At 47.4% G+C, this 26980-nt stretch overlaps 1 protein-coding gene across 6 annotated transcripts; it reads right to left on the minus strand.

Moving 5' to 3' along the window:
• Nucleotides 1-1457: 1457 nt before the first annotated feature.
• On the minus strand, nucleotides 1458-16639 carry PPRC1 (PPARG related coactivator 1). Of its 6 annotated transcripts, none has more exons than XM_010589038.3 (14): nucleotides 16487-16639; nucleotides 12391-12582; nucleotides 10890-11036; nucleotides 10681-10773; nucleotides 7695-10563; nucleotides 7350-7403; nucleotides 6512-6569; nucleotides 5657-5727; nucleotides 3945-4668; nucleotides 2811-2960; nucleotides 2641-2707; nucleotides 2398-2519; nucleotides 1999-2150; nucleotides 1458-1707 (listed from the first exon to the last, which is right to left on the minus strand). In XM_010589038.3, exons 1-14 carry the CDS (start codon nucleotides 16637-16639, stop codon nucleotides 1604-1606), a joined length of 4956 nt encoding a protein of 1651 aa, XP_010587340.2. In that variant the 3' UTR covers nucleotides 1458-1603. The 6 variants fall into 6 exon arrangements, with proteins under 6 accessions (XP_010587340.2, XP_010587339.2, XP_064125465.1 ...); XM_010589037.3 differs by having other exon boundaries at nucleotides 5657-5724; nucleotides 10672-10773; XM_064269395.1 differs by having other exon boundaries at nucleotides 2641-2701; nucleotides 10672-10773.
• Nucleotides 16640-26980: the final 10341 nt, after the last annotated feature.

Consider the following 26980-nt stretch of genomic DNA (forward strand, 5'->3'; position numbering starts at 1 on the left):
GTCGCCATCATGGTAAAGGCGGAGCCCGCCGGCCGTCACTTTGTAGGAGGGGATCTCTGACGTCAGGAGTCACGCCCTCTGCCGTGGCGGGAAAACTCTGGGCTTCCCGCGCGCTGTTCTTTTGCTGGAGGTGCTTTCAGAGCAGATTCCCGCGCCTCAGCTGGTGAGTGGACTGGCCGGCTCGACCTGTGCTACTGTCTAGACTTGGTCACAAGACTTCCCAACAGCCCCCATTCTCGTTACAGGTGGATTCTCACTCTTCATCTTCACTGTCTCCAACACTCAGGGAGGCCCTTTCTCAGATACCACCCTAGCCTCCAGACTCCCATCTGTCCTTCAGGTTATCCGTGGTGATGAAAGTGTTGATCCCCACAACTTCCCTGTCATGACTTGCCCTACACCTCCCACAGATTTCTAACACATAGGCCTCTCTACCCCAATTACTCAGCCTTAGGTCAGCTCCATGAAAGAAAAAGGATAGTGCACCAAACCTCTGGATCACAGCAATCCCTCCAACCCCTAGTCCAGAAAATAAACCTTGTATCTCTTGGGTCAGAGCTCACACTGTGAACTCTCTGTGGGAGAACTGGGGAACCCCTCCCTTTGTCATGAGTAAACCCAATATCAATGCCCAGGTCTGCCAAGGAAATGCCAATTTCTGCCGTATTTCAAGTCACATTAGCAGACAACAATCCCTTCAATCTGAAGCACTACCCCTTGACTACTTCCTCTTAATGCATCCCCTCAGGAAGGATAAGAATCCACTTCCTCATGGATTTCCTCTTTCTCAAAAGAGGCACTCCCCTCCCCTAGATACAACTCTAGCAGTCCTATTCCCCAGAGAGAAGGTGGCCACATCTGTCCACATACGCGCATTCTTTAAACATCTGGCTGCCTGCAGTGTGTCAAGAATTGTGCTCAAGCTAAAATGGTGAACAAAACAGATGGTGAATGAGAAAACCTTTATTTGCAACAAGTGTGAGCTCTCTCTACATCCTTGGTGAAGCAATATCCCCTTGTTAGAAATGTAGAATCTCAGGCCCAATTCCAAAAGGACAAAATCAGAATCTGCATTCTAAACAATCTCCAGATGACTCAAATGCCCTTTAAAGTGTGAGATGCACTGCCTTAGATAGCTGATTTCATAGACAACACACTTCAGGAGTCAGTCAAGTAGAATTTTGTACCTGACCAGAGAAAGGTCCTAGGAACTTAATGGCATGAGTATATCCCTGATTATGTTCAGAAAGGAAAAGTATGTTTGGCAGTAGCATCAAAGAAAGAAACACAATCACACTTGAGAGTTCTCACTAGTTCATGTTTATTAATTAGTCTGCATAGTGACTTAAGATGTTCCGAACACTGGGGGAACCCCTCAGCCCTAACCATCTTACATAGGAATGCAAGTTATCTTGTTTCAATACCTGTTATAAAAAACAAATACCCTTTAAAAAATCTGATTTTACACATTTTTTATTTCACTTTTTTCCATTTCTTTATAAAACAGTCATCTCTTCACTAGCAGCTCTCTCCCCTAGAGTGGGGGAGGGGGGTGGAGGAGGTTGGGCACCTCCAAAGAAAAGGGGGGGAGGAGAGCCCAGGGTTACCTCCTGAGGTTCTTCTGGGCCTGTTTCAACAATGTGTCAAAGTCAAGAGAATCGAATTTGCTCTTTACAGGGGCAGGGTCAAAGTCTTCCCGGTTGGAGTCTATAAAGAAAGACCAAATGTCAGGGTTCAAAGGTCTCTGACCACTGCTTCCCAACCGCAGGGTCCTCAAATGGCTAGCCACCTCCCATCCCAATAATGAACGGAGTTAAAACTGCCTTGATTTTAAGTCAAAGAGACACAGGAGAACCCCATTTCTCTTCTGATCTCACCCCTCAGGTTCTTCACATGTCAGATGAAGGTTAAGTCTACCTAGCCCACACTCAAAGGCTTGGGAAGCCTTCTAGGGAGGCGATGAAATGTGCCAAAACCTCAGGCCCTCCCTGCACTCACCAAGATCAGAATAGCTCCTCTTGCAGAACTGCCTGCGGCCCCCAAAGCAGAGATCAAAAGGCTGTTCGTCAGCCTGCCGCAGCTTGTGGCCACTCTCAATGGCTGCAAATGCCTCCTCGGCATAGCGATAAGTGACGAAGCCGTAGTTGTCACTGGTGGGAAGGGTGAGGCAAGGGCTGGGATGGCCATTTGGGCACATACCATGGAGCAGTGACAGCACCAGGGTACAAAGAGGGTCTGCGGTGCTTCTTCCCACTCCCCAAATAACCAACCCTCTGATCGTAGAAATGAAGGTGCTCTACATTGCCCAGCACACCAAAGCAAGGGGGGAGGATGAAGAAACATCAAGGTAGCTGAATGGGGCAGAAAGAACATCCTGACCCTAGGGCCCAAGCTTACCCTTGGACACGGAAGTGGATGGTGCACTCCTCAATCTCTCCAAAAACCGAGAACCTCTGTTTCAGCTCTGACCGAGTCATGCGGCCAGGTATCTTCCCAATAAAGACCACCCTTCTCTCTTCCTATGTTGGAGCAAGGAAAAACAGACCTGCCATGAGCCAGGATCACAGCTACACTCAGCTCTTTGAGCTCATGGCTCAGAGGGAAGTTCCTCCTTCTCCCATAACTTGCTCCTCTACTCACTATTGCACGCTCCTTCTGCAGCACTCTCTGCCTTTGGTAATGGTCACTCGAACGGTAGGAGCTGTACCTGACAGAAGAAGGTTTCATCAGCTCCCCAGACACAAGACAACCCAAGACTCAACTCTCAGGTGTCTGCATCCCAGGTACACTGCCTCCCTAAACATGCTCACCGTCGCCTCCTGTCACTTCTCCGGCGGGGGGATGGGGAGCGGGAACGGCTTCGAGAACTGGACGAGGAGGATGAGGACGATGAGGAAGATGAGGAGGAGGAGGAAGAGGAAGAGCATCTTCGGGAACGCCCAGAGGAACTGCAGCTGGACCTGGAGGATAAAGGGGCATGCAGGAATGCTTGGAGTAGTGCAGGTATACTCCACTTACCTCACCCTGGCCCCAGCGCTGCCTCCCTGTCTGGAGGCTCAGGACCAGAGGCAAAGCAGAGTAGATGTCTAGAAGAGCACTTTTCTTCACAGATGAACAAACTGAGGCCCTTCAAGAGAACTTTACATATATCTGGTATGTTTTGACAAAGACCATACTTATCTTCAATTGTGCAATTAAAAACTGAAAAATATTTAACAATCAGAAAGAAAAAAAAATAGATAAAGACCCAGAGAGAATAGGAGTGGGCCCTTGGTCTCACAGCCAGCTATCTGTGGTGCTAAGGCCAGACCTGAGTCTCTGGCCTACTGCTCCCTTCCCATGACTCACAGGACTGCTGTGACCATGGCATTGAGGGGAGAAGACTATGCTAGACCTGTACAGGGGCCATTTCTGAAAGCATCTACCACCATCAAAAACCAAGAATTCATTAAGTGGGAAAATTTGGGTTCATTATTAAGAGTAAAGATACTGCCAAGAAATAGATGAGGCCACAGTGATACCCAAAGAAACTGCCCCAAACTCTTTCCTCAATAGATGATTAAGGGAAGGACTATTTCCTGTTAACAACTCACTATCCCGCCTTCCCACATACCACCAGGAAAATGCCATAAATGAGGGCCAATATGATATGTGAGGGGATCAACATGGTCAAGGTAGAACCGTAAGAGTTTCCCCAAGGCAAGTCTCAAGGAAGCAGGGGACCTCAGGGATACCCTATACTCCAACACAGGATAGAAGCTTTCTTCCCAGTTTGTCTCCTTCAACAATCTAGGAAAGGAGACGACAAACGCCAAAGACAGAAACAGAAACCTTAGTGCCTAAAAGTATCAAAGTTAATGTGCAAAAGGTTTCAAAAGAAAACCACAGAGAGGAGTTCATGAAGCTCCTAAACAGAGTGGACCTAACAGGCCACCAGAGCTCACCTTCGCCACCTCTTGTGTGGGGGGGAGAGGGACCTGGACCGGGAACGGGATGAGGAAGACGACGATGAGGATGAGGAAGAAGATGCTTCGCTGGTCCCGTTGGACCCAGAGCTGATAGAATGGCTGCTGCGGCCGCGGCGGCCCTGCCAGCCCCGGCTTGGGGGGCTGGCTGACCTGCAGGCTTTTCGATAACAGCGTATTGACTGCTGCTTGGCTGAGGATGCAGGGGGAATCCTAGTGTTCATGTCATTCCGGCAGGGAGAGGCCTCAGGGGACAGCAAGGCAGATGGGGCAAGGCAATGGGCTGGGGGATCTGCCTGCTCACTGCTAGTCCTGTGATCAAGCGGCTCCTTGGAGGCAGCTGTGCGTGGGGGCAGAGGGGCAGCTGGGCCCAGGGACAACACAGGCTTGATGGTGATGTCCTGATGGCGTTTGACATTCCATCGGGAGCCCACCTCTGGAATGACTAAGGCAGGCGTCTTTTTGGGGGGGGTCCTGCTCCGGACACAATAGTCATGGTCCCCAGAGCCCACATGGACTGGACTAGGGCCATGGACCCCTTCTTGGAGGCGGGCTGCAGCTGGATGTTTGGCCTCTGTAACTCCTTCAGGCTTCAGGGTTCCCTCCTGGGCGGTGGACTTAGGAGATTTGGCTTTGGCCAGCAGTGAGACAGCAGCCAGGGGCTTCCATAACTGGTGGGGAGGGGTAGCTGGAGGGGTGAGCCCTGTGGGGGGAGGGAGGATGGAGATAGCAGGGTGAGATCCCATTCTCTATTTCCAAATACTGTGCACACAGGCTCCAGAGACCCCCACCTCATCTCAGAAAGTACACCAAGCACGGTCAACAGCCCAATTTCTCCCACTGCTGCAACTGCTCCTTCCTGTGTTCCCCGTATCAGGGACCAGCAATAGACAACCCAGCCAGCTAGGGTCCCCCTGAACCCTTCATCCTCTCACTACCCAAACCTAGCTGGTGACCAGGTCCTGTCCAGTCTACCTTTCCATTCTTAGGCCCACCCCCCCCACCCAGTGCTGCCCAACTTCTGGACTGTCTCTTTCCCGAACTCATGCAATAATCGTCCAATGGTCTCCCTACCACCTCTGGTTTCATATCCATCCACCTATCGTCTATACTTCTGCCAGAGGGAGCTCCCAAAAACCAATCCAGTAAAGCTTTTTCAATTGCTTCTTACCACGCACACGATAAGATCTAAACAGATTAACAAGGCATTCAGAGTATCCATATCTGACCTATTTGCCACTCCATCTTTAACTCTTGCTTTAGCTCTGCCCACCACCTGATCAGCCACTATACCTCTCCAGCCATACCGAACCATTCAAAAATCCCCAGAACATACCAGGCTGTTTTCATTTTGCCAGCTCACTCAAGCTGCTGCCTCAATCTAGAATGCCCTGTCCCCTAATTCAACCTAATGTCTGTGATTTTCTTGTAAGCCTCAGTTTGGGTGATTACCATCTATATAATCCTTCCCAACTGCTCCCTTCTGCCCCCACTATGAACCAGTCTTCTTTAATACACCACCTCTGACACTCAACATACTCATTTGTTTACACATCTGGTCCCTAGACTGTGAACACCTCAAGGACGGGTATCTCTGTATCCCCAACACCTACACACTTGGTGCTCAGCAGGCTCTGAAAACGTCTGCTGCATGAACTAGTCAAAGGCAGAGTTCCCCACCCTGAACCCACCTGCCACGTTGGCCAGTTCTGGGGCTTGTAACCGGTCTAGGGGCCTCTTCTCCTGGGGGGTGTCAACGCTGCTGGCGGGGGAAAAGGGAGAGCCTGGTTCATTGCCTCCTCAACATCTTGAACATCTGCTCTCCTCACATAGCAATGGGAGAGGGGCGAGTGCAGAGAGGCATGGGACATACCAACTGCTCCCATCATTCTCCTTCCAGCACAAAAGGGGTCGTAGTGACTAAATTTTAGGTTGGGTCTCAACTCAGCTTGGCCTGATTCTAGGAGGTAGGCTGGCTATGACCTTGAATGCCCCACAACTCCTTCAAGCCAGGAGCCTTGCCTGCCCAGCTCAAACCAACTTGAGAACGATGTGGAAGGGAACAAGCTTGGGAGAACAGGATGGGGTGCCATGAACATGAAGAAAAAAGGCCTTTCAGTGATTTGGGGAGCAAGGAGGTCCAGGATACCTTTGTCCTCCAAGGAGCCACAGGAGACCTAGTCCTGAACATCTCCACCCCCTCACTTCCTCTTACACCTTCACCAGCGCTGAACAAGCGTCAAGTTTATTAAACGAAGGAAAGGTTACCAAAGGCATGGCTTGCCAGATGATAAGTGGCACCTCAAGGGCATTTGGATCCCCAGACTGGAATAAGCTGGAGGATGATACACACCCTCCCACCTTACCACCCAAGACAATGCCCAGCACTGCTGGGCAGAGTTGAAGGATGAGTAAAAAATGAGGAAAGCCTCTAAAGCAGACTGAACGTCCTTGCAACAGAGGCCTCCAGTCAACGGTCCTGGAGCACCAGCTGGCTGCTGACCAACAGCTGTAGGGTAACTCACTCACTTCATCTCCATACTTACCCTGAGTTTCCTACAGCCAAGTTGTCAGCAGGAGCCAGGGGAGGGCACTCCTTTTTGGCTGCAAAGAAACCACACTAGTTAAAAGCCCAACCATATGTTCCAGACTGAGGGGCAGAAAGGCTGGCTTAGAGACCCAGCGGAGGAACATCCAGTTTGCCCACATATCCTCTGTTGCGCTCTCCCCAGGAAGATCCACTCTCTTTCAGTGGGTGCCCAGGTACTATTTTTAATGTCTTTCCTCTGCTCAGAAACACCCACACTCCTCGCTGAATCTGAGACAAACTCTTGAGCTTGACATTCAAAGTTCTACATGACCTGCCTAACTTCCTAGCCTCATAGCCTACTTTTGTCCTACATTTGTATTTTGCTTTGTACTCTAGATACCTGTTACCGAGTCGTCAATTCTGCACATTTTTCTCCCCAATTAGACTGTAAGCTCCTTGAGAACATGACACAGTATCTTTCCTCTACAACATCTAAAACCATGCCTTGTACCTAGAAAGCTTAGCTACTCAGTGTCTTCCAAATAGAACACACATGATTCCTCTATGCACTCTCTGCCTTTATTCACCAAACATATGTTCTCTTTGAAATTCTACTTGTCTTCTGAGGCCCAGCATGAGAGCTACCTCCCTCTAGAAAGATGTCCCCAAACAACCCCAACCCACTTGAGCTGAGATTATGTCACAGGTGAATTTTATCTCCCCATTCCAATTAGGGGCTACTCCAGTGGCTGAGAACGTTCCTCTCCCCACCCCAGTTTAAGCAACTACAGGGCTGGGCCCAAAAGTAGTAGAAGCAAAAAGGGGTTGGAGTGAAGCTACCCAGGTTCCCTCACCTTCTGATTTCTCAAACTGCTCCAGCAGACTGGACAGATCCGACGCCTCAATTCCTGTGGAGGCACACAACACAGGATTGGAAACCAATCCCTAAGTACACAGATCTCAAGAAGCCCTAATCACCTCATCTCTCCCTTATGTTCCCCCTGCCCAATGTACTAAGTGAAAACAAGACAGCAACACAAAGCAGGAAAGATGCAAACAAACCCAGAGCTCTGCCTCCTGGGACTCTTTTAAGAAGTCCACCTAAGACCCACTGAGGTGGTTTACCCTGTTCTGTGGAAATCACTCCCCCCCCAAACCCTGAGCCCTTCTTTAAACCAACTGAACTGTGTGGCACTCACCGATTTCACTGATGAAAGCCTGTACCACGTCCTCAGGGCCCTGGGTACGAGGGGTAGGCAGGAAAGATAGCTTCCTTAGTCGGGCCGGGTGGACGGTGGGCAGCTTGGGGCCAGTGCTCTGCCTTGGTGTCAGTGTAGCCTTGGCAGCAGGAGAGAGGGGCTTCTCCTGGGTCTCAGGCTTTAGCCTCTCTGACATAAGCTCCTCGACAGCCAGAACCTCAGCAGGCAGACACGGTGGAGCCTTGATCTGGGGGCTTTGCACCGGGGAAGACACCTTGTGCTTCAGATGGGGAGATACAGGCAGTGGTTTGACCTCCACCTTGGTGGGCTCTATCTGTGGAGCTCCCTGGCCAGTAGGCCCAAGACTGACAGGAGCCATAGGCATAGGAAGTACACTTTCAGGAGGGCCAGCTGGGATGCCACTGAGCTCCATCTGGGGTGGAGGAACAACTCTCCCAACAGAGGCTGGAGGCAATGGAGGTGGAGGCACAGCAGGCCAGAATGGAGAGTGTTGTGGCCCTGTGCCCCATCCCAAGGGCCCATAGGAGCAGCTGGAGTTGTAAGGTGGCACTGGGGCAGGAGGGGGTACCCAAGGCACACTGCAAGTGGGGGGTACAGCATAGATGCCAGGAGTACCAGATACTAGGGGGCCCGTTGGTGGGGGAGGCAGGCAAGGATATCCAGAAGGGGACATGGGTGGATAACAAGACCAGGGTGGCACAGAAGCATAATGGCTATAGGGATCAGGTGGCACTGGCCCCATAGCCATCGGAAGGCTAGGAGGTTGCAAAGGTGGTGGGGGCAGGCTGGGGACCCCTTGCCCCCTTGGGGGAAGCGGCAGCATGGGGGGCATGCCCAGCCCACCTGGAGGAAAAGGCAAAGTGGGCATCGTGGGAGGCATGGGCCTGACAGGAGACATGGTCTGCACAGTAGGTGGAGGCCTTACAGGCAGTGGCATCTCTTGGGATGGCACCTGCTCAGTGGGAGTTGAGGCCACAGGTTTGCTTAAAGATAGCTCAGGACTGGAAGAAGCAGGGCTGGGAACCACAGTCATAACACAAGCCTCAGGGGGAGTCTCAGAGAGAGCTTCAGGGCTTCTCTGTAGAGCTGTCTTCTTGGCTGGGGCTGGTGGAACGACAAGACAAGGTATGTCTGCCAGCCCTGTGGGGGTCTCTGGGAGGCTGGGCCACTTCCCAGCTGGAGGCTGGGGACTCCTCTCTTCTGCCTCTGCTTGGCGTTGCTGCCTTCGTCGCCGGTACTCAGATAAGCTGAGAGGCCGAGGCCTGGCTTCCTGGGTTGTGGCATTAGTACCACTTTCCACCTTCAAAGGACCCACAACCTCCTTGACTTCAGGGATGATGGCCTTTGGGTGATCTGAGGACTCCGGTTCCAAGAGAAGCTGCGGAGCTGGACTCCCCTGGGCTGATGATGCTGCACCACGCCTGGGATCAGTTGGCCTGGGCTTAACTAGCGCAGGTTTAACTGGAGCCAGGTCATCAGGAACAGGGTCAAGTGGCACTAGGTTAGCTGGGACAGGGTCAACTGTCGGCACGTCGTCTGAGATGGGAACAACCACTGCGGGGTCAATGGCTGCTGAGTTAGCCAAAGCTGGGTCAATTAGCACTGGGTCAGCTGGGAGAGGGTCAACCAGCTCTAAGTTGGCTGAGGCAAGGCCAACCAATGCCGGTGCAGGGTCAGCCAGAATGGGTTCAACTGCAGTAGGAACAGATTCAACAGGGTCTACTGGCATGGGGTCAGCTTGAGCAGAGCCAACCAATGAGAGACAGGCTGGAAGAGAGTTGGCTTGGATGGTGTGAACCAGCTTCGGGTAGAGATCTAGAGGCCTGTCTTTAGCAGGGATAGCTTGTTCAGCATCACTCTCCAAGTTCTCAGAGCCAGGCTTTTCCAAAGCAGCTGCCCAGGCCCGGGCCCAGGCCCGGGGCTTCCCCCGACCCTGAGGAGGCCCAAGCTCTCTTTGAAGTTTCTCTTGAGGCTGCTTCTGCAAGGTGCCTGCCTGAGAGGTGGCCTCCAAGGCCACAGCAGACTGACCACGAGAGGACGACCTCAGCCTCCTGACACAGCCTTCTGCACAGGCTGCTGGCTGCTCTTTGCTCTTCTTCCTCCTACCCTTTCGAGCTCTCTGGGAACCCAACACTGCATTGGCAGGTGGCTTTTGAGGCCCCTCGGGCACCACTGGCTCCATGACTTCTGTGGGTTCCAACAAGCACGCTGATTCCAGTTCTTCCTCTTCCTTGGGCACAGTAGCCTCTATCTTGGACTCCAGTGTGGGCATAAGCAACTGCAAGGCTGGAGTAGCCTCTAGTGAGTTATCCAGGAGCACAGGTTGGGGCCTGGTGGGGATCTGCCGTACCACAACTGGGATCTCGAGGTCATCGCCAGCTGTAGCAGCCTGGCCCACAATCTCCAGCACCACGCAATCCTCAGGTAGCGTCAAGTCATCTGCCCGTTCCTGAAGCTCATCCGCAAGCGATGTCAGGTGGGTGAGGTTGGGCAGGCAGTATGGATGCATGGCCCGCACCAGCTCACTCAGGGAGGAGATGCTCTCATCACCAGCTGCTGGCGCTGCCATCTCTGCTGCTGCTGCCTCATCTTCCTCCTCAGGGCAGGCAAGGTGCATGGGGAAGTCTGGGATGCCACTCCCAGAGTTGTCGAGCTCCCCAGCATGCACCTGGCCACTGAAGCCAGCTGCCTCCTCCTCTTCTTCTCCATCACTACGCTGCTGCGGAGGAGGGGACTGGCCCCAGCGGGGTCGTGATCTTGGGGTCCTCCAGCTAGGAAGCTTGGGGGAGGAGGTCTCCAAGAAAGTGGGTGGGGAAAAATCCCAAGGATCTGTGAGAGACATATCAACCTGCAGAAAAGAAGCAAAACTTCAGGAGTTTTCTCTAGTATTTTTAAAGACGTGTCCCCACACACCCCTATTCTTAAGAGTCCCTGAGGCTCTCCAGGTCAGGCTTACCCCACTCACTCTGCTACTGCCTGTGGTAGGCCCCAACGGGTCAACCGGGGTGATGAGATCACGGTCTGGGGGTGTCCGAGACAGAGTAAGCAGCTTGTGCAGCTAAAAAGGAAGAGAAGAAAGATCTGAGATCACCTTTTGCCTCAGACGTGAGCAGACCCACAAAGTTCTACCCTTTGTACTAACCACACATTGCGTTCCCTTGGTCCCACACTCACAGAGGAGCCTTCCCGAGGTGACACAAACAGCTCCGAGTCAGGAATGCTGTCAAATGGAGATAGGTTCTCTGAATCTGCATTGTCCAAGATCTCTGTCAAGGCTGTGAGCAGCGACACTTCATTCTGATCCTCCAGAGATAACCTGCTCTGCTCCAGAAAGAGAACAGGAAGGTCCCATCAACATGCCAAATGACCTACTACTGGGCCACTAAAACAGACTGGATGCCAAGAGAATCATGTCTCCCAGGAGCAACTCAATTTGCCAGACAGAAGGATCTAGTCACCAAGAGGCATGGATTCCAATCTCATTTATACCATCCATCACCTATCTAGTATCAACTGAGACCTGTCTCGTAGGACCTTTTGTCTCTGGTTTCTGAAAATGGCCGTTGGAATTTTCGAGCCATCAAGGTGCTCTTCCGTTTTTCTAAAACATCCAGGCAACACTTAAAATGTGGAAAAGAGTTGGGAGCTCCCAACTCATCACCTTGGTAACAAGCCTCAGGAAGGGAGGGGGGCATGATGTAGAAGGCCTCAGAACACACACACCCTCTGAGGCTTAATGTTTGTCAGCAGTGTTAAAGAAATGCCATTATGGATTGGTGCCCACACATCTGACTATGCCCCTACCCCCACTCCCAGGGTGGTCAGATGGGAAAATCTACATTGCAATTGGTGTAGCAGATTACATAAGCTTTGGGGTATAAAAATGGCTGAAAGAAGGACCACGGGGTCCCTTGCCTATGATACCAGGTGGAAGCACACATACAACAGCTCTCCATCTCCACAGGGATAGCTTCCGCAAGCCAAGGAGTGCTGGTTTGTCATGAAACTGTCCCTTTGAGTCCCTCACCTACACAGTGAGGTACGTGTAGAAGACGTTTTCATCTCCATGCACAGAGCTTTTGAGCCAGGGAACCACTCATCCTGTTTTGTTGTTGTAATAAAAGCTACCTTCCACGTGCTAATACTCTAGGAGCATCTTGTACGTTCAGGCTCTGATGGCAAGGGTGTGATATTCATGGAGAAATCACTATTAGTGACTGGTCCCCCTTTTCTAATGGCCTCCTGGCTATTTAGAAATCTGGGATAACCTGTGAGTGCATGGCAAGTCTTAAGCTTGGATTTCATACAACCCCCGGCCCCATCCTCAAGTAAGATGTGGGATGCTCAGCAGACAACCCTTGGCTAGGTTGGAATTGGGCTCAAAGACAGAGATGGGAACTTTCTGGATACGTAGGTCAGGGGCCCAGGCAGCGAGAAAGGCCTTGGGCTATAGTCCAAGGCCACCAGGGCAGCCTTACAGGAGACATTATTACCTGGCAGTCTGCAGCCCAACTCCCACCTAGAGATAAAAAACACTCTTCAAGGAGTTAGGTTGGATACCCAGGAGCCCAGGTCCAGGGAGAGCAGAACCATCCCTGAAGCAACTCCAAGCATTTGAACTACAGCCTCCCACACCAAGCTCCTGCCTGGTGACCTCCAAGCCAGCCCAGCTCACCTCTCCGAGGCTCCCAAAATCCTCAATGAGGGAGATGAGGGAGGCATCCATGTAGCTCTGCATGGTCCCCAGTAGTGTCTCGTCCTGCAGCATGAGCTCCTCCATCTCCAGGTCCTTGTCTCTCAGAGACGAGCCCAAGCGAGATAGACTGACAAAGCCAGAATCATCATCCCCTTCCTCATGTAAGAGCACCTGGGGTAAAAGGGGGGAGGCTTAGAGAACATGGTAAAGGCTGCAGAGCATGGGCCAACTGGGGTCAGCTGTTTGATATGCTCCATAAGCCAGGGACCAAGCCCTTCACCAATGGGCCCAAACTCTGCAGCAGCCCTACCATCGCCAAACCTCTGGGCTACCTAGACAAAAAAAAGTACAACCCATTAGCAAAAGCTCCAACCAGGATGGCAGTATTCAAGGACCTTCTGGGCAGAAAAAGTATGGGCTTCATTCAGAAAACAGTTGGAGCCAAAGGAGATTATTAAACTGGGAAGTAAAAAGATCATCCAGCAGTCATCTGCTGGCAGTGGTGAAGCAGTCTGAGAGGCATACTAAAGCAAAGGAAGCCATCAAGGAGGCAGTTTCAGCTACCACAACCTTCCTGTCCTCAAATCCCACTTAGGCTTCTCTTCTCCACTTAGCTCAAATCCCATCTTCTTTCAGAAGACACCTCAGGAATCCCTGGCTCATGCTGAACTCTCCTCAGGCCCCTGAATTCACATATTTTTCTGTGCCAACCACTTTTCTGGTGATCGCATCCTGTCTCAGCCCATCACAATCTCCTAAAGCTAGGTTCCAAGTCCTTTGGGGCAAATACTATCTTTGGGGGCAATCACCCTTTGTATTTTATATTTTTCTTAGTTTAAATTGTGGTAATACTTCCCAGTTACCCTGAAGCCTGACACAGTCTCTTATACACAATTCATATTCACACTTATTTCACTTTTATTTTGAAGTCCTTTTTTTATATAGGGTCGCTATGAGTCGGAATTGACTCGATGGCAATGGGTTTTTATAGTGTGCCACCCAACCTTTCAACGGGAGTCCCAAGAGATGAATGCCCTCTCCATCTCTACCAGGTTGAGAGCAAAATAGAAAGCCTGGTTCTGCAGATGGACAGCCTCCACCCCATGTTCTATTGAGAACTAACATCTTCACCCTTGTTAAACAAGGAGCCGCTGCCCAGGCCTGTCATGAGTGTGGGCATGGGCAGGGCCAGAAGTGGCTGGAATGGGGCTGTTGAGGCCACAGCCACGGTATCTCCACTGTAGGAAACAGATGGATGCAAAGGCTGGAGAACAGGAACAAACACAGACCAGCTCCCCACCACCTTCTGTACCAAAGGGAAACTACACCTCTTCCCAAAGACAAAAAAAAGCAACAGGTGTGACCACACATGCCCTAGCCCCCCACTACCTACCATTATACACATGCATACACACTCTCCACACATCAATAGGCTGAGGAGTGCAGACGCCTCAGGAGAGGAAAAGTTGGATAGTGACATTTTGAGACCAACCCCAGAGATGAAGCGAAAGGTGACAGGTTTCAGGCACTAACCCCTCCCAGGGCTTCAACCCTGTTAATTACAGCCAGCAGCTGAAGAGCATCTGGCTCAGCAAACACTCCTGTGTGAACAAGGAGGCTGCATCCCTATGTTCTCCTGTCCCCTATCTACCAAAACCCTAGCCACCAGGCCAAAATCTCAAGACAATCCCCAACACCGTCAGCACCTCCGTCAGGCAGGAGCCAGGCCAGGATCTCAAGACAACCCCCAACTCTGTCAGCACCTCCATCAGGCAGAGCGCCAGGCAAGAGACCCTCCCCTCCCCCAGCCTGACCTCAACCATTTTTCAATCCCCAAACAGCACAATTCCCCAAGATCATACAGGGCTTAAACCCAGGCTAGAAGTACGCCAGGAAAGGCCAGCCACCAGCATCTCTAACTTTAACAATTTCTCCCTTGGCTTTCCCAATTTCATTCCTCCAGGGTTCCAAACTTTTTAAAACATACATCTGATCACTTTCCTGAAACCCTCCCTAAATCCTTTCGATGGCATCCTACTTAACTGCTCTTAGCATTAAGTTTAAACTCTTCAAAATATGACTACAGGGGTCCTTCCTGAAGCGTTGTTTCCCCACCAGGGTCTTCTGTTCCGGCTGTCCTCTCCCACCATTTTGCCTCTGGCTCTCTCCATAAGAAGGTGGGCCATGCAGGTCTCTCAGCTTCTCAAATGCGTTGTGTTGTCTTCCCCCTCAATGCCTTCATATACTGTTTCCTACGATGAAAGCTTTTCCATACACACACACATGGAACTTTCAGGTCTCAGGTTAAAATGTCCCTTTCCAGACCTTAAAAAGTAGAGTACTACTGCACTTCCTTCTGTCCCACTTAACATTGTTTATTGTCTGCCTACCCTGATAAAAACAAAAGACTCTGGAGGCCAGGGGCCATGTTTGTGTGGTTCACCACTGCACCCCTTGTGCATGAACTTAGTGATATCTCAGTAAACAGCTGGTTAACAACCCAGCTCACAATCTGTTGAGAGTGAGGGGCAATCTCTTTCCCAACACCCCAAATGACCACCTAACTTGAATTACAACTGGATCTTGTATCTTTCCAGCTTCTCCCCCAGAAGGTGGGCAGCACCAGTCAAACAAGATGTGGCCTCTGGGAAAGTGCGTGTGCGTGTGTGTGTGTGTGTGTGTGTGTGTGTGTGTTGGGGGTGTGGGGAGGGGTGGGGCCTGGATTGGTCTGCTGGACTTGACAATACCTGATAACCTGTACCCCAACTGCCACCTGGAGACAAAAAGCTCTCAAGGACTCAGCTTAATTGGTTAAGAGAGATAACAACTCAAAATAATCCCTGCCCACCCCACCCTGAGTGGGAACTTTTAAGAAGCCCTCTGCTGAGGAGTGGGACGGTAACACTTTAAGTATGCAGAACTGAAGGCCAAGAAGATACTCTGGCAGAAAGAACTGTCCCATCCAATAGATATTCAACTACTGTTAAACAGTTCTCAAACTGCCCCCAACTTTTCCCATCCACAGAAAAAATTCCAGAAGGCCTTAAACCACAGACCACCCCAGTTGCTGTGCGTCAGTTCAGGGAGCAGGGCTTAGCAGCCTCCTCCAAAGATGCGGAAGGAACACGTGAGCGAGGAGCGATTCCCTTTCCTTAACTGAAGCTTGTCCCGTGTATATACTGACACTCCTCATTCCCCCTGAATCACGAATGAGGCAGAACTGCAGGCAACCAAAACGCCAGTACCCATGACTCACAACCCACCCCAAGCCGGTCAGACAGAAGCCGCCACAAGCTCACTCCTCCACAGCCCTTCAGCCTCAGTCCTCTACCATCCCCAACACACTCCGCCATCCACAGGGAACCCCAACACATATGGAAAGTCCTTCACCATCCGCTGTAGAGAGCGGCCGCAGACCAAAGCAGAAGGAAAAAACTCCAAAGCTCTGGGCAAAGTTGACTCTAGCAGCCCCCTACCTCCCTTCCCAGCCGGGGGCCCCAGCCTGGGCCGGAGATGGCGGGACCGCCTGGGACACACCCAGTTCCCGGCAGTGCGGTTCCTAGGCAGATACGAAATGCAGGGGAGCTTGGGGCGGGAGCCACGTGGACATCCCCTCCCCGCCCCTACGTGGACCCGCGGGGGCCCCCCCATCAGGAGCCCAACCCATGTGGGTGCCCCGGCCGCCTAGAGGGGGAGGGGAGGCAGACAAGTTCTCCCGGGAAAATCGCCCCCCCACCCCACGTGGCTCCGAAAAAGCAATTGCGGGGCGGGGCTAGGGACGCAGCACTCCGCATCTTTAGAAGATCTTAGCCTTCTACTCCGAGTCTCCTGACCCCCCAGCGTAACCCATAATGTTTCCGACACCAGGCTCTGCCCCTCCGGCGACCCCTAAGAATGGCCGTAGGGACTCCGCCTCTCCCCAACAAATGGCTCAGGTCCACTCGGCCCAGCCCGGCTCCCGCGGCCGCCCGGCATCGATTCTACAGCGCTTCCTCCCTTTCCTGTGGCGTCCACGTGTCACCGCCCGGCACACGCCGCTGGGCTGCCAACCGCGGGCCGCCAGCCAGCCTCTCACCTGTTCTCCGCCACTCACAGAGCCCACGGTCCCATATGGCGCTTGGCTCCGACTCCCCCAACCACTGCTGCGAACTCCACCGCCGGGTCCTGGCCCGGGGCCTCCTCCTGGGGGCGGCGCGACTCCGTCTCTCCGTCCCCGGCGCGCCGCCATCTTGGCCCCTGAACGCCCAGCGCTACTCTGAACCGCGGCGCCGCCTAACTCAGCCGATTGTAGGAAGACAACTACAACTCCCGGGTGACACTGCAGAACTACGAATCCCAGAAGGCCGTGCGACGAGGCCCACTTGAACCCGGGAAGAGGACCTCGGCCTCGCGCGAGGGTGCTTGGGAATAGTAGTCGCTTTAGAAGGAGGGTGGGTGGCACGTGCCGTGGGAATACTAAAATGCGTAGTGTTGGGTTGCGTAGGGAGGTCGAGATGGGGAGCGAGCGGTAATGAGGGTATAGTTAATATTTGCATGTCTTAATTTTTGGAATTTTTGCCACTCGTCCTCTTTGAACGTTTTACCTGCTGTACGTTCTTTTCACCTTAGCCCAAGTGGACCTATGTTGTTTAAACAGCACCCCCTAGTGGGCACCCTGACTTCAGACGCTAACCCTCACCTAATCCGGTACTGCGCCAACTGCTGCTAGCTTAATTTTAAAACACCGCGTTATCTGCATCTCTCTGCTGCTACCGAGGAACCTACACTGGTTCACTTCTCATTAACGAATTTATTTCCTGCTGCTACAGATCTCCTTACTATCCCCAATGACAACAGGTGTTCTCCTTCCTGTCTTGGGTTTTTCTGCCTGAAATACTCGAACCATGTTTCACGCCCTATTATCCAGGAAGTCCTTTCTGATCATCCCAGCCAATCGTGATCTCTGTCTGTAGATCTCTACAAACCCTCACTGTCTCTACTATTCACTCATTTGCCACTTAGAGGCCACTACATACTATTTTCCTATATTTAGAAAACTTATTTTTTTTTTACAAAAGTTTAAAAATTCTTCAAACAGTATAAAACTGTGTAAACTGAAAAATGCCCTTGGCCTCCAAAATTCCAGTTCTAGTCCCCAAATTTAACCCTTGTTATTTTTGGTGTATATCCATTCACAGTTTTTTTTATACTTATAAAAATGTGGAAAGATCCCATTTTTGAACAAAGACCAGTGTGTCTTTATACACATGCAACTTAATTTTTCAATGTAACAATATATTAATCTTTCATTTACCAAATATTTACTGAGTGCTTACTGAGTACCAATTCCATTATATGACTATATAATTGTTTAAATAATCTTGAAGTTGTTTCTAGTTTTTCACTGTAACAAAATAAGTTACATTGAAAATCCTTATATGGGTATGCATGTATTTTTGCACTTTTGTGCAATCTTTCTATAGATTAGTTTCCTTGAGAATGGAATTACTGAGTTAAAAGGTGTATGCATTGGAAAATTTGGTGGATAATGCTAAACTACCATTTGGGAAGGTTGCATCAATACACATTGTCACAAAAAGTTCGTGAGAGGAGAGGACCTTATTTTTGGTTACTTTCTTAATCTTTTGGTTGAATTAGTTTTGCCATAAATACAGAACAATCTTGTTCACAGTTTTCTCTACAAAATAGTCACATGAGGGACAATGATAAAGTTTATTCCCAATAAACTTGGAAATGAGAAAAAAAAAAGCTGGGAAATAAAGTCTGTGAGAAGCTAGTAAAAACTAACACAGGATAGGCATAATTTTTCATCTATGGAAGAAAAACACTCTAAGATATGCTCTGCAAGTGGTAGTGATTTGGGCACTAATTATGGTGATTAGGCATTGGGAAGAAGACTAGAGTAAAAAAAACGAAAGAAAGCAGAAAGTAGTGCTGTTTTTGCTCCAACCAACATCTGAAGACTCTATTCACCTAAATATGGGGCCTACATGAAACCTACTCAAAAAATACAAGAATATATCTCTGTGATTCCCATGTCATCTAGATAGGGGTGTCATGGCTACTAAGTCCCCTTGAGAGGTACATTCTTAAGGGCCACAAACATTGCGAACCTCCTTGTCTGACTCCAGGTTCCTCAAAGACTTAACTGACTTCTCATATTATTTTCTATTTGATCAAGTGACACAAAATGTCCAGTTCACATGTCATCTATTTTTCACTGTGATTAATAAAGCAGTGTGGGACAAAGAACTTGATTTGGCCCTTTGTCCCTGGTTTCTGAAAATAGCCCTTGGAATTATCGAGTAATTAAGGTACGCTTTGTTTTCTAAAATAGCCAGGTAACACTTAAACATATGTAAATAACTAAAATGGTGGGACTTCAGTCTGACTTACTTTGGACATGTTATCAGGAGGGATCAGTCCCTAGAGAAGAACATCATACTTTGTAAAGCAGAGGGTCATTATAAAAGAGGAAGACCCTCAACGAGATGGATTGACACAGTGGCTGCAACAATGGGCTCAAACACAGCAATGATTGTGAGGATGGCGCAGGACTAGGCAGTGTTTCCTGTTGCACGTAGGGTCATTAATGTGTCAGAGCCAACTTCCAGGGCACCTAACAACAACAACAACGGGGACTACAGGGGCCTCACCGTGAGGTAGCAAACCTAAGGAAATAAGAGGGACATGATGCGGTCAATCATGCATAGTCATTGTGTCGTGCATATGCATGAGGCCCCAGTGACTCAGGACCTAGGACCTTGAAGCTTCCTCTTTTGGGTTTCCTGGAGTGAATATCCTTACACTGGAGAGTGTGGCATGTCCCTGGGGACAATGGAAATCTCATGGCAGAACTTCTCCGAGACTTTGCCTGATGCATCTCTTCACTTGTATCATTTTCTGATTATAATTATGGATAATCTCCATGAGTTCTGTGAGTCATTCTAGCAAATTATTGAACCCAACGGGGGCAGAGAAAGAAAGTTCCACACATAGATGTGGGAAAGTAGGGTTATGAGTTATCTTCGAATTTTGGAAATTAGACTTACATTGGTTATTATTAACACAATCAACATTCTGGCTTATTTACTGGGTGCCTACTATGTGCCAGCCACTGTTTTAGGCACTGGAGAAACCACAGTGACAAACCAGGCACACACAAAAACCCTCCCTAATGAAGCTTACAAAAGGGGAAGAGTTGTACGAAGATAAGATCTTACGTAAATTTGATTTGAGTGAATCAGTCTCCTGAATCTGATGAATTCTGATACACAGCCTAAACTGAATTTCCATACCTGCAGCACTGAAGATTAGACCTGGTATGGTAGGAAACATCGAAAATGCCCCCAATAATATCTACCTCCTATTACCCATACTGGGTGGGGATTACCCATACTCTTATGTAGTTCCCTCCCATATTGTACCAAGGTTGTTCTGTGTAACCAATAGTATAAGGTGCAAATGATACATCACCTTCAGTATTAGGTTGTAAAAAGACTGTACCCTTCATCTTAGGTGCTCTTGTTCTTCTCTCTTGGATCTCTTACTCTAGGGAAAGCAAGCTACCATCTTGTGAGCAGCCCCAGGAAGAAGCCTACATGGTAAAAGATTGAAGCCTCTGGCCAACAGCTAGTGAAAAACTGAGGCCTGCAAACAATGACAGGAGAGAGTTTGGGAGGGGATTCTCCAGTCCAAGTCAAGCCTTGAGATGACTGCAGCCCAACTGACAGCTTAACTGCTACCTGGTAAGAGAAGCTGAGCCAGAACAACCCAGCTAAGTTACTCCTGGATTCCTGACCCTGAGAAACTGTGTGATATAATAAAATGTTTATTGTTTTAAGCTGGTAAGTTTTGGGGTAATTCATTACACAGAAATAGATAATAAACCTGGGATGCGGTTATCCTACCAAGGAAGGAGTTGCAACCCTTCAAGCAACGTCCCTTTTAGCCTTCTATTTCTAGCCCCAAACCACTTGAAGAATGGTTTATAGTCCTCAGCTAGCTGTGGTATCTTTAAATCCTTGCAGCATCCCTGGGAGAATTCGAAAAACAGGGATCACTATCCCCATTCTACTGAGAAGGAAATTGAGCTAAAGAAAGAATAAGCCACTTGCCTAAGAACACGTAGTAAATTGATTATTGGTTTTGTTTTTTGGCACTTCAGTTCCTCCATGGTGTATCCTCCACTGTACTAAGCAGTTACTAATGGATTCATTCACCTTAGATGGGGATACTTTGAAGGACAGGGACCCTTTAGGAAGGTTATTGTTGTTAGGTGCTATCCAGTCAGTTCTGACTCATAGCAACTGTATGTACAACAGAACAAAACACTGCCTGGTCTTGCACAATCCTCACAATCGTTATGTTTGAGACTGTTGTTGCAGCCACTGTGTCAATTCATCTCCTTGAGGGTTTTCCTTTTTTTCACTGACCCTCTACTTTAGGAAGTATGATGTCTTTCTCCAGGGACTGGCCCCTCCTGATAACATGTCCAAAGTACGGGAGACAAAGTCTCACCTTCTCACTTCTAAGAAGCATTTTGGCTACACTTCATCCAAGACAGATTTATTTTTTCTTCTCACACTCCATGGTATATTCAATATTCTATTCAATATTCTTTGCCCACACCATAATTCAAAGACATCAATTCTTCTTCAGTCTTCCTTATTCATTGTCCAGCTTTCACATGCATATGAGGTGATTGAAAATACCATGACTTGGGTCAGGCACACTTTAGCCCTCAAAATGACATCTTAGCTTTTTAACACTTTAAAGAGATCTTTTGCAGCAGATTTGCCCAATGCAATACACTGTTTGATTTCCTGACTGCTGCTTCCATGGACATTGATTGCAGATCGAAGTAAAATGAAATCCTTAATAACTTCAACCTTACGTCCATTTATCATGATGTTGCTTATTGGTCCAGTTGTGAGGATTTTTGTTTTCTTTATGTTGATGTGCAATGTATGTTGAAGGCCATATCCTTTGATCTTCATCAATAAGTGCTTCAAGGGAAAGAGGCCCTGGATAAGGAAAGCATTACTGAAAAAGAAGAACAAAGTGGGAGGCCTCACTCCACCTGATTTTAGAACCTGTTATACTGCCACAGTAGTCAGAACAGCCTGGTACTGGTACAACAACAGATACATAGACCAGTGGAATGAAATTGACAATCCAGACATAAATCCATCTATGTATGAGCAGCTGATATTTGACAAAGGCCCAAAGACCATTAAATGGGGAAAAGACAGTTTCTTTAACAAATGGTGATGGCATAACTGGATATCCATCTGCAAAAAAATGAAATAAGACCCATACCTCACACCATGCACAAAACCTAACTCAAAATGGATCAAGGACCTAAATATAAAATCTAAAATGATAAATATCATGGAAGAAAAAATAGGGACAATGCTAGGAGCCCTAGTACATGGCATAAACAGTATACAAAACATTACTAACAATGCACAAATGCCAGAAGAGAAACTAGGTAACTGGGAGCTCCTAAAAATCAAACACCTATGTTCATCCAAAGACTTCATCAAAAGAGTGAAAAGATGACCTACAGACTAGGAAAAAGTTTGTAGCTATGACATTTCCCATCAGCAACTAATCTGGAAAATCTACATGGTACTGCAAAAACTCAACTACAAAAAGACAGATAACCCAGTTAAAAAATGGGCAAAAGATATGAACAGACACTTCACTAAAGAAGACATTCAGGTAGCTAACAGATACATGAGGAAATGCTCACGATCATTAGCCATTAGAGAAATGCAGATCAAAACTACAATGAAATTTCATCTTACTCCAACAAGGCTGGCATTGATCCAAAAAACACAAAATAATAAATGTTGGAGAGGTTGTGGAAAGACTGGAACACTTCTGGTGGGAATGTCAAATGGTACAACCACTTTGGAAATTGATTTTGCGCTTTCCTAAAAAGCTGGAAATAGAACTACCATGTGATCTAGCAACCCCACCCCCTTGGAATATATCCTAGAGAGATAAGAGCCTTTATATGAACAGATATATGTACACCCACGTTCATTGCAGCACTGTTTGTAACAGCAAAAAGATGGAAGCAACCAAGGTGCCCATCAATGGATGAATGGATAAATAAATTATGGAACATCCACACAATGGAATACTATGCATTGATAATGAACAACGATGAATCCGTGAAACATTTCATAACATGGAGGAATCTGGAAGGCATTATGCTGAGTGAAATTAGTCAGTTGCAAAAAGACAAATATTGTGTGAGACCACTATTATACAAACTTGAGAAATAGTTTAAACAGAGAAGAAAATATTCTTTGATGGTTACCAGAGGGGGGAGGGAGGGAGGGACAGAGAAGGGTATTCAGTAACTAGATAGTAGACAAGGACTATTCTAGGAGAAGGGGAAAGACAACACGCAATATAGTAGAGGTCAGCACAACTGGACTAAACCAAAACCAAACAAGTTTCCTAAATAAATTGAACGCTTCAGAGCAGGGGTGAGGGTTTGGGGACCATGGTTTCAGGGGACATCTAAGTCAATTGGCGTAATAAAATCTATTAAGAAAACATTCTGCATCCCACTTTGGACAGCGGCATCTGAGGTCTTACAGGCTAGCAAGTAGCCATCTGAGAGGCATCAGTTGGTCTCAAACCACCTGGAGCGAAGGAGAATGAAGAACATCAAAGACACAAGGTAATTATGAGCCCAGGAGACTGAAGGGGCCACATAAACCAGAGACTACTTCAGCCTGAGACCAGAAGAACTAGATGGTGCCTGGCTAGAACTGATGACTGCCCTGATGGGGAACACAACAGAGAACCCCTGAGGGAGCAGGAGATCGGTGCGATGCAAACCTCAAGTTCTCGTTAAAAATACCAGAATTAATGGTCTGACTGAGATTAGAAGGACCCTGGAGGTCGTGGTCCCCAGACCTTCTGTTAGCCCAAGATAGGAACCATTCCCAAAGGCAACTATGGGATAGAAAATGATACTGGTGAAGAGTGAGCTTCTTGGATCAAGTAGACACATGAGACTATGTGGGCAGCTCCTGTCTGGATGGGAAATGAGAGGGCAGAGGGGGTCAGAAGCTGGCCAAATAGACACGAAAATAGAGAGTGGAGGGAAGGAGTGTGCTGTCTCATTAGGGGGACAGCAACTAGGAGTGTATAGCAAGGTGTGTATAAATTTTTGTATGAGAGACTGACTCGATTTGTAAACTCTCACTTAAAGCATAATAAAAATAAAAAAGTGCTTCAAGTCCTCTTCGCTTTCAGCAAGCAAGGTTGTGTCAGCTGCATAGTGCAGGTTGTTGATGAGTCTTCCTCCAATCCTGATGCTGCATTATTCTTCATGTAGTCTGGCTTCTTGGTATACAGACTGAGTAAGTATGGTGAAGGAACACAACCCTGATGCACACTTCCCTGATTTTAAAACATGGAGTGTTCCCTTGTTCTGTTCCAACGACTGCCTCTTGTTCTATGCAATGGTTCCTCATGAGTACAATTAAGTGTTCTGGAATTCCCATTCTTCAAAAAATTATCCATAATTTGGAATGGGCACAAATATGGATCTTTTCTGACCGGTTGGCCAGGTACCTGTCTTCCAGTCTTCTTGGCATAGATGAGTGAACACTTCCAGTGCTGCATTCATTTGTTAAAACATCTCAACTGATACTCCGTCAATTTCTTGAGACTTGATTTTTGCCAATGCCTTCACTGCAGCTTGGATTTCTTCCTTCAGTACCATCGGTTCTTGATCATATGCTGCCTCCTGAAATGCTAAACGTCAACCGATTCTCTCTGCTGCAGTGACACCATGTATTCCCTCGATCTCTTTTGATGCTTCTTGTGTGATTCAGTATTTTGTCCATAGAATCCTTCAAAATTGCAGCTCCAGGATTGAATTTTTTCTTCAGTTCTTTCAGCTTTAGAAATGCTGAACATGTTCTTCCTTTTCGGCTTTCCAACTCCAAGTCTTTGCACATTTCATTATAATACTTTGTCTTCTCCAGCCACCTTTCAAAATCTTCTATTCAGCTCTTTTACATGATCATTTCTTCCTTTCACTTTAGCTACTCTCCGTTCAAGAACGAGCCTCTTTCCTGTCTTTTTAATGACCTTTTGCTTTCCTCAGTTATGGTGTCCTTGATGTCATTCCACAACTCATCTGTTCTTTGGTCATTAGTGTTCAATGAATCAAATCTATTCTTGAGATGGTCTCTAAATTCAGGTGGCATATACACAAGGTTGTACTTTGGCTCTCATGGACTTGCTTTAATTTTCTTCACCTTCAACTTGAATTTGCTTATGAGCAATTGATAGTCTGTTCTGCAGTCAGCACCTGGCCTTGTTCTGAATGTTGATATTGAGTTTCTCTATCATCGCTTTCCACAAATGTAGTCGATTTGATTTCTGTATATTCCATCTGGTGAGATCCATGTGTATAATTGCTGTTCATGTTATTGAAAAAAGGTATTTGCAATGAATAAGTCGTTGGTCTTGCAAAATTCTATCATGCGTTGTTTCTATCACCAAGGCTATATTTTCCAACTAGTGACCCTTCTTCTTTGTTTCTAAGTTTTGTATTACAATCACCAGTAATTATCAATGCATCTTGATTGTATGTTTGATCAATTTCAGACTGCAGAAGTTGGTAAAAATCTTCAATTTCTTCATCTTTGGCATTAGTGGTTGGTACATAAATTTGAATAATAGTCAAATTAACCGGTCTTCCTTGTAGGTGTGTGGATATTATCCTACCACTAACAGTATTATACTTCAGGATTGATCTTGAAATGTGCTTTATCACAATGAATGCAATGCCATTCCTCTTCAATTTGTCATTCCTGGCATAGTAGACCATATGATTAATTAAAAATGGCCAATACCAGTCCATTTCAGCTCACTAATGCCTAAGATATCAATCTTTACACATACTGTTTCATTTTTGACGACTTCCAATTTTTCTAGATTCATCCTTTGTACTCCATATTCCGATTATTAATGTGTGTTTGTGGTTGTTTCTTCTCATTTTGAGTCATGCCACATCAGCAAATGAAGTCTTGAAAGCTTGACTCCAACCATGTCATTCAGTTAGACTCTACTTTGAGGAGGCGGCTATTCCCCAGTCCTATTTTGAATGCCTTCCAACCTGAGGGGCTCATCTTCCAGCAGTATATCAGACAATGTTCTGCTGCAATTCATAAGGTTTTCACTGACCAATTTTTAAAGAAGTAGATCACCAGATCTTCTTCCTATTCTGTGTTAGTTTGGAAGCCCTGCTGAAAACTATCCACCATGAGTGACCCTGCTGATATTTGCAATGTCGGTGGCAGAGCTTCCAGCATCATAGCAACACACAAGCCACCACACTATGACAAACTGACAGACGAGTGATTCCCAAATATTGGTGTGTATAAGAATCATCTAAGAGGCAGGGTCAAGATGGTGGAATAGTCAGTCATTTCCTGTGGTCCCTCTTACAGCAAAGACCCAAAAAAAAAACAGGTGGATTGATTATATACGACAATCTAGAAGCCATGAACGGCAAACACAAAGTTGAGGAGTCGGACCAAGAGGCAGGGGGAGGTGGAGGCAGTTTAGAAGCAGCAAGGATTTGCCAGACCTGACCTGGCCAGCACCCTGCAGGCTGAGAAGATATCTATCCAAGAGGCTTATTGAACCCCACACAAGGTAGATCCCAAAAGAAAGTCACCAAGACATATTATAATCAAACTTGCCAGAGGCTTATTGAACCCCACACAAGGTAGATCCCAAAAGAAAGTCACCAAGACATATTATAATCAAACTTGCCAAAATGAAAGATAAAGAGAGAATTTTAAGAGCAGGTAGGGATAAATGAAAAGTCATCTACAAAGGACAGTCAATAAGACTAAGATCGGACTACTCAGCAGAAATTACACAGGCAAGAAGGCAATGGGATGACTTATATAAAGCCTTGAAGAAAAAAAATTGATAGCCAGGAATTACATATATCCAACAAAACTGTCTCTCAAATATGACGGTGAAATTAGGGCATTCCCAGATGAACAGAAGTTTAGGGAATTTATAAAAACCAAACCAAAATTACAAGAAATACTAAAGGGAGTCCTCCATTTAGAAAATCAATAACATCAGATAACAGCCTGTGACTAGAACACAGGACAGAACCACCAGATATCAACCCAGACAGGGAATTTACAAAAATAAATCAGAGCTAAAACACTGAAAATAGGGAAACAGAGATGTCAATATGTAAAAGATGACAACATTAAAACAAAAAAGAGAGACTAAGAAATGTACTCATAGATCTTTCATATGGAGAGGAAGTCAAGGCAATATAAAGAAATAAAAGATTGGTTTAAAATTAGAAAAATAGGGGAAATATTAAGGTAACCACAAAGGAAACTAACAGTCCTACACATCAAAATAAAAAAGAAGAAAAACATAAAGACTCAGCAAACACAAAATCAGTAGCAATGAAAAAGATGAAAAGAAAACACAAAAATACGTAAAGAAAAAAGACTCAGCACAGAAAATTAAATGGAACAAAGAAACTGTC

This window comes from Loxodonta africana, chromosome 16, assembly GCF_030014295.1.
Source record: "Loxodonta africana isolate mLoxAfr1 chromosome 16, mLoxAfr1.hap2, whole genome shotgun sequence".
Classification (NCBI taxonomy): domain Eukaryota; kingdom Metazoa; phylum Chordata; class Mammalia; order Proboscidea; family Elephantidae; genus Loxodonta; species Loxodonta africana.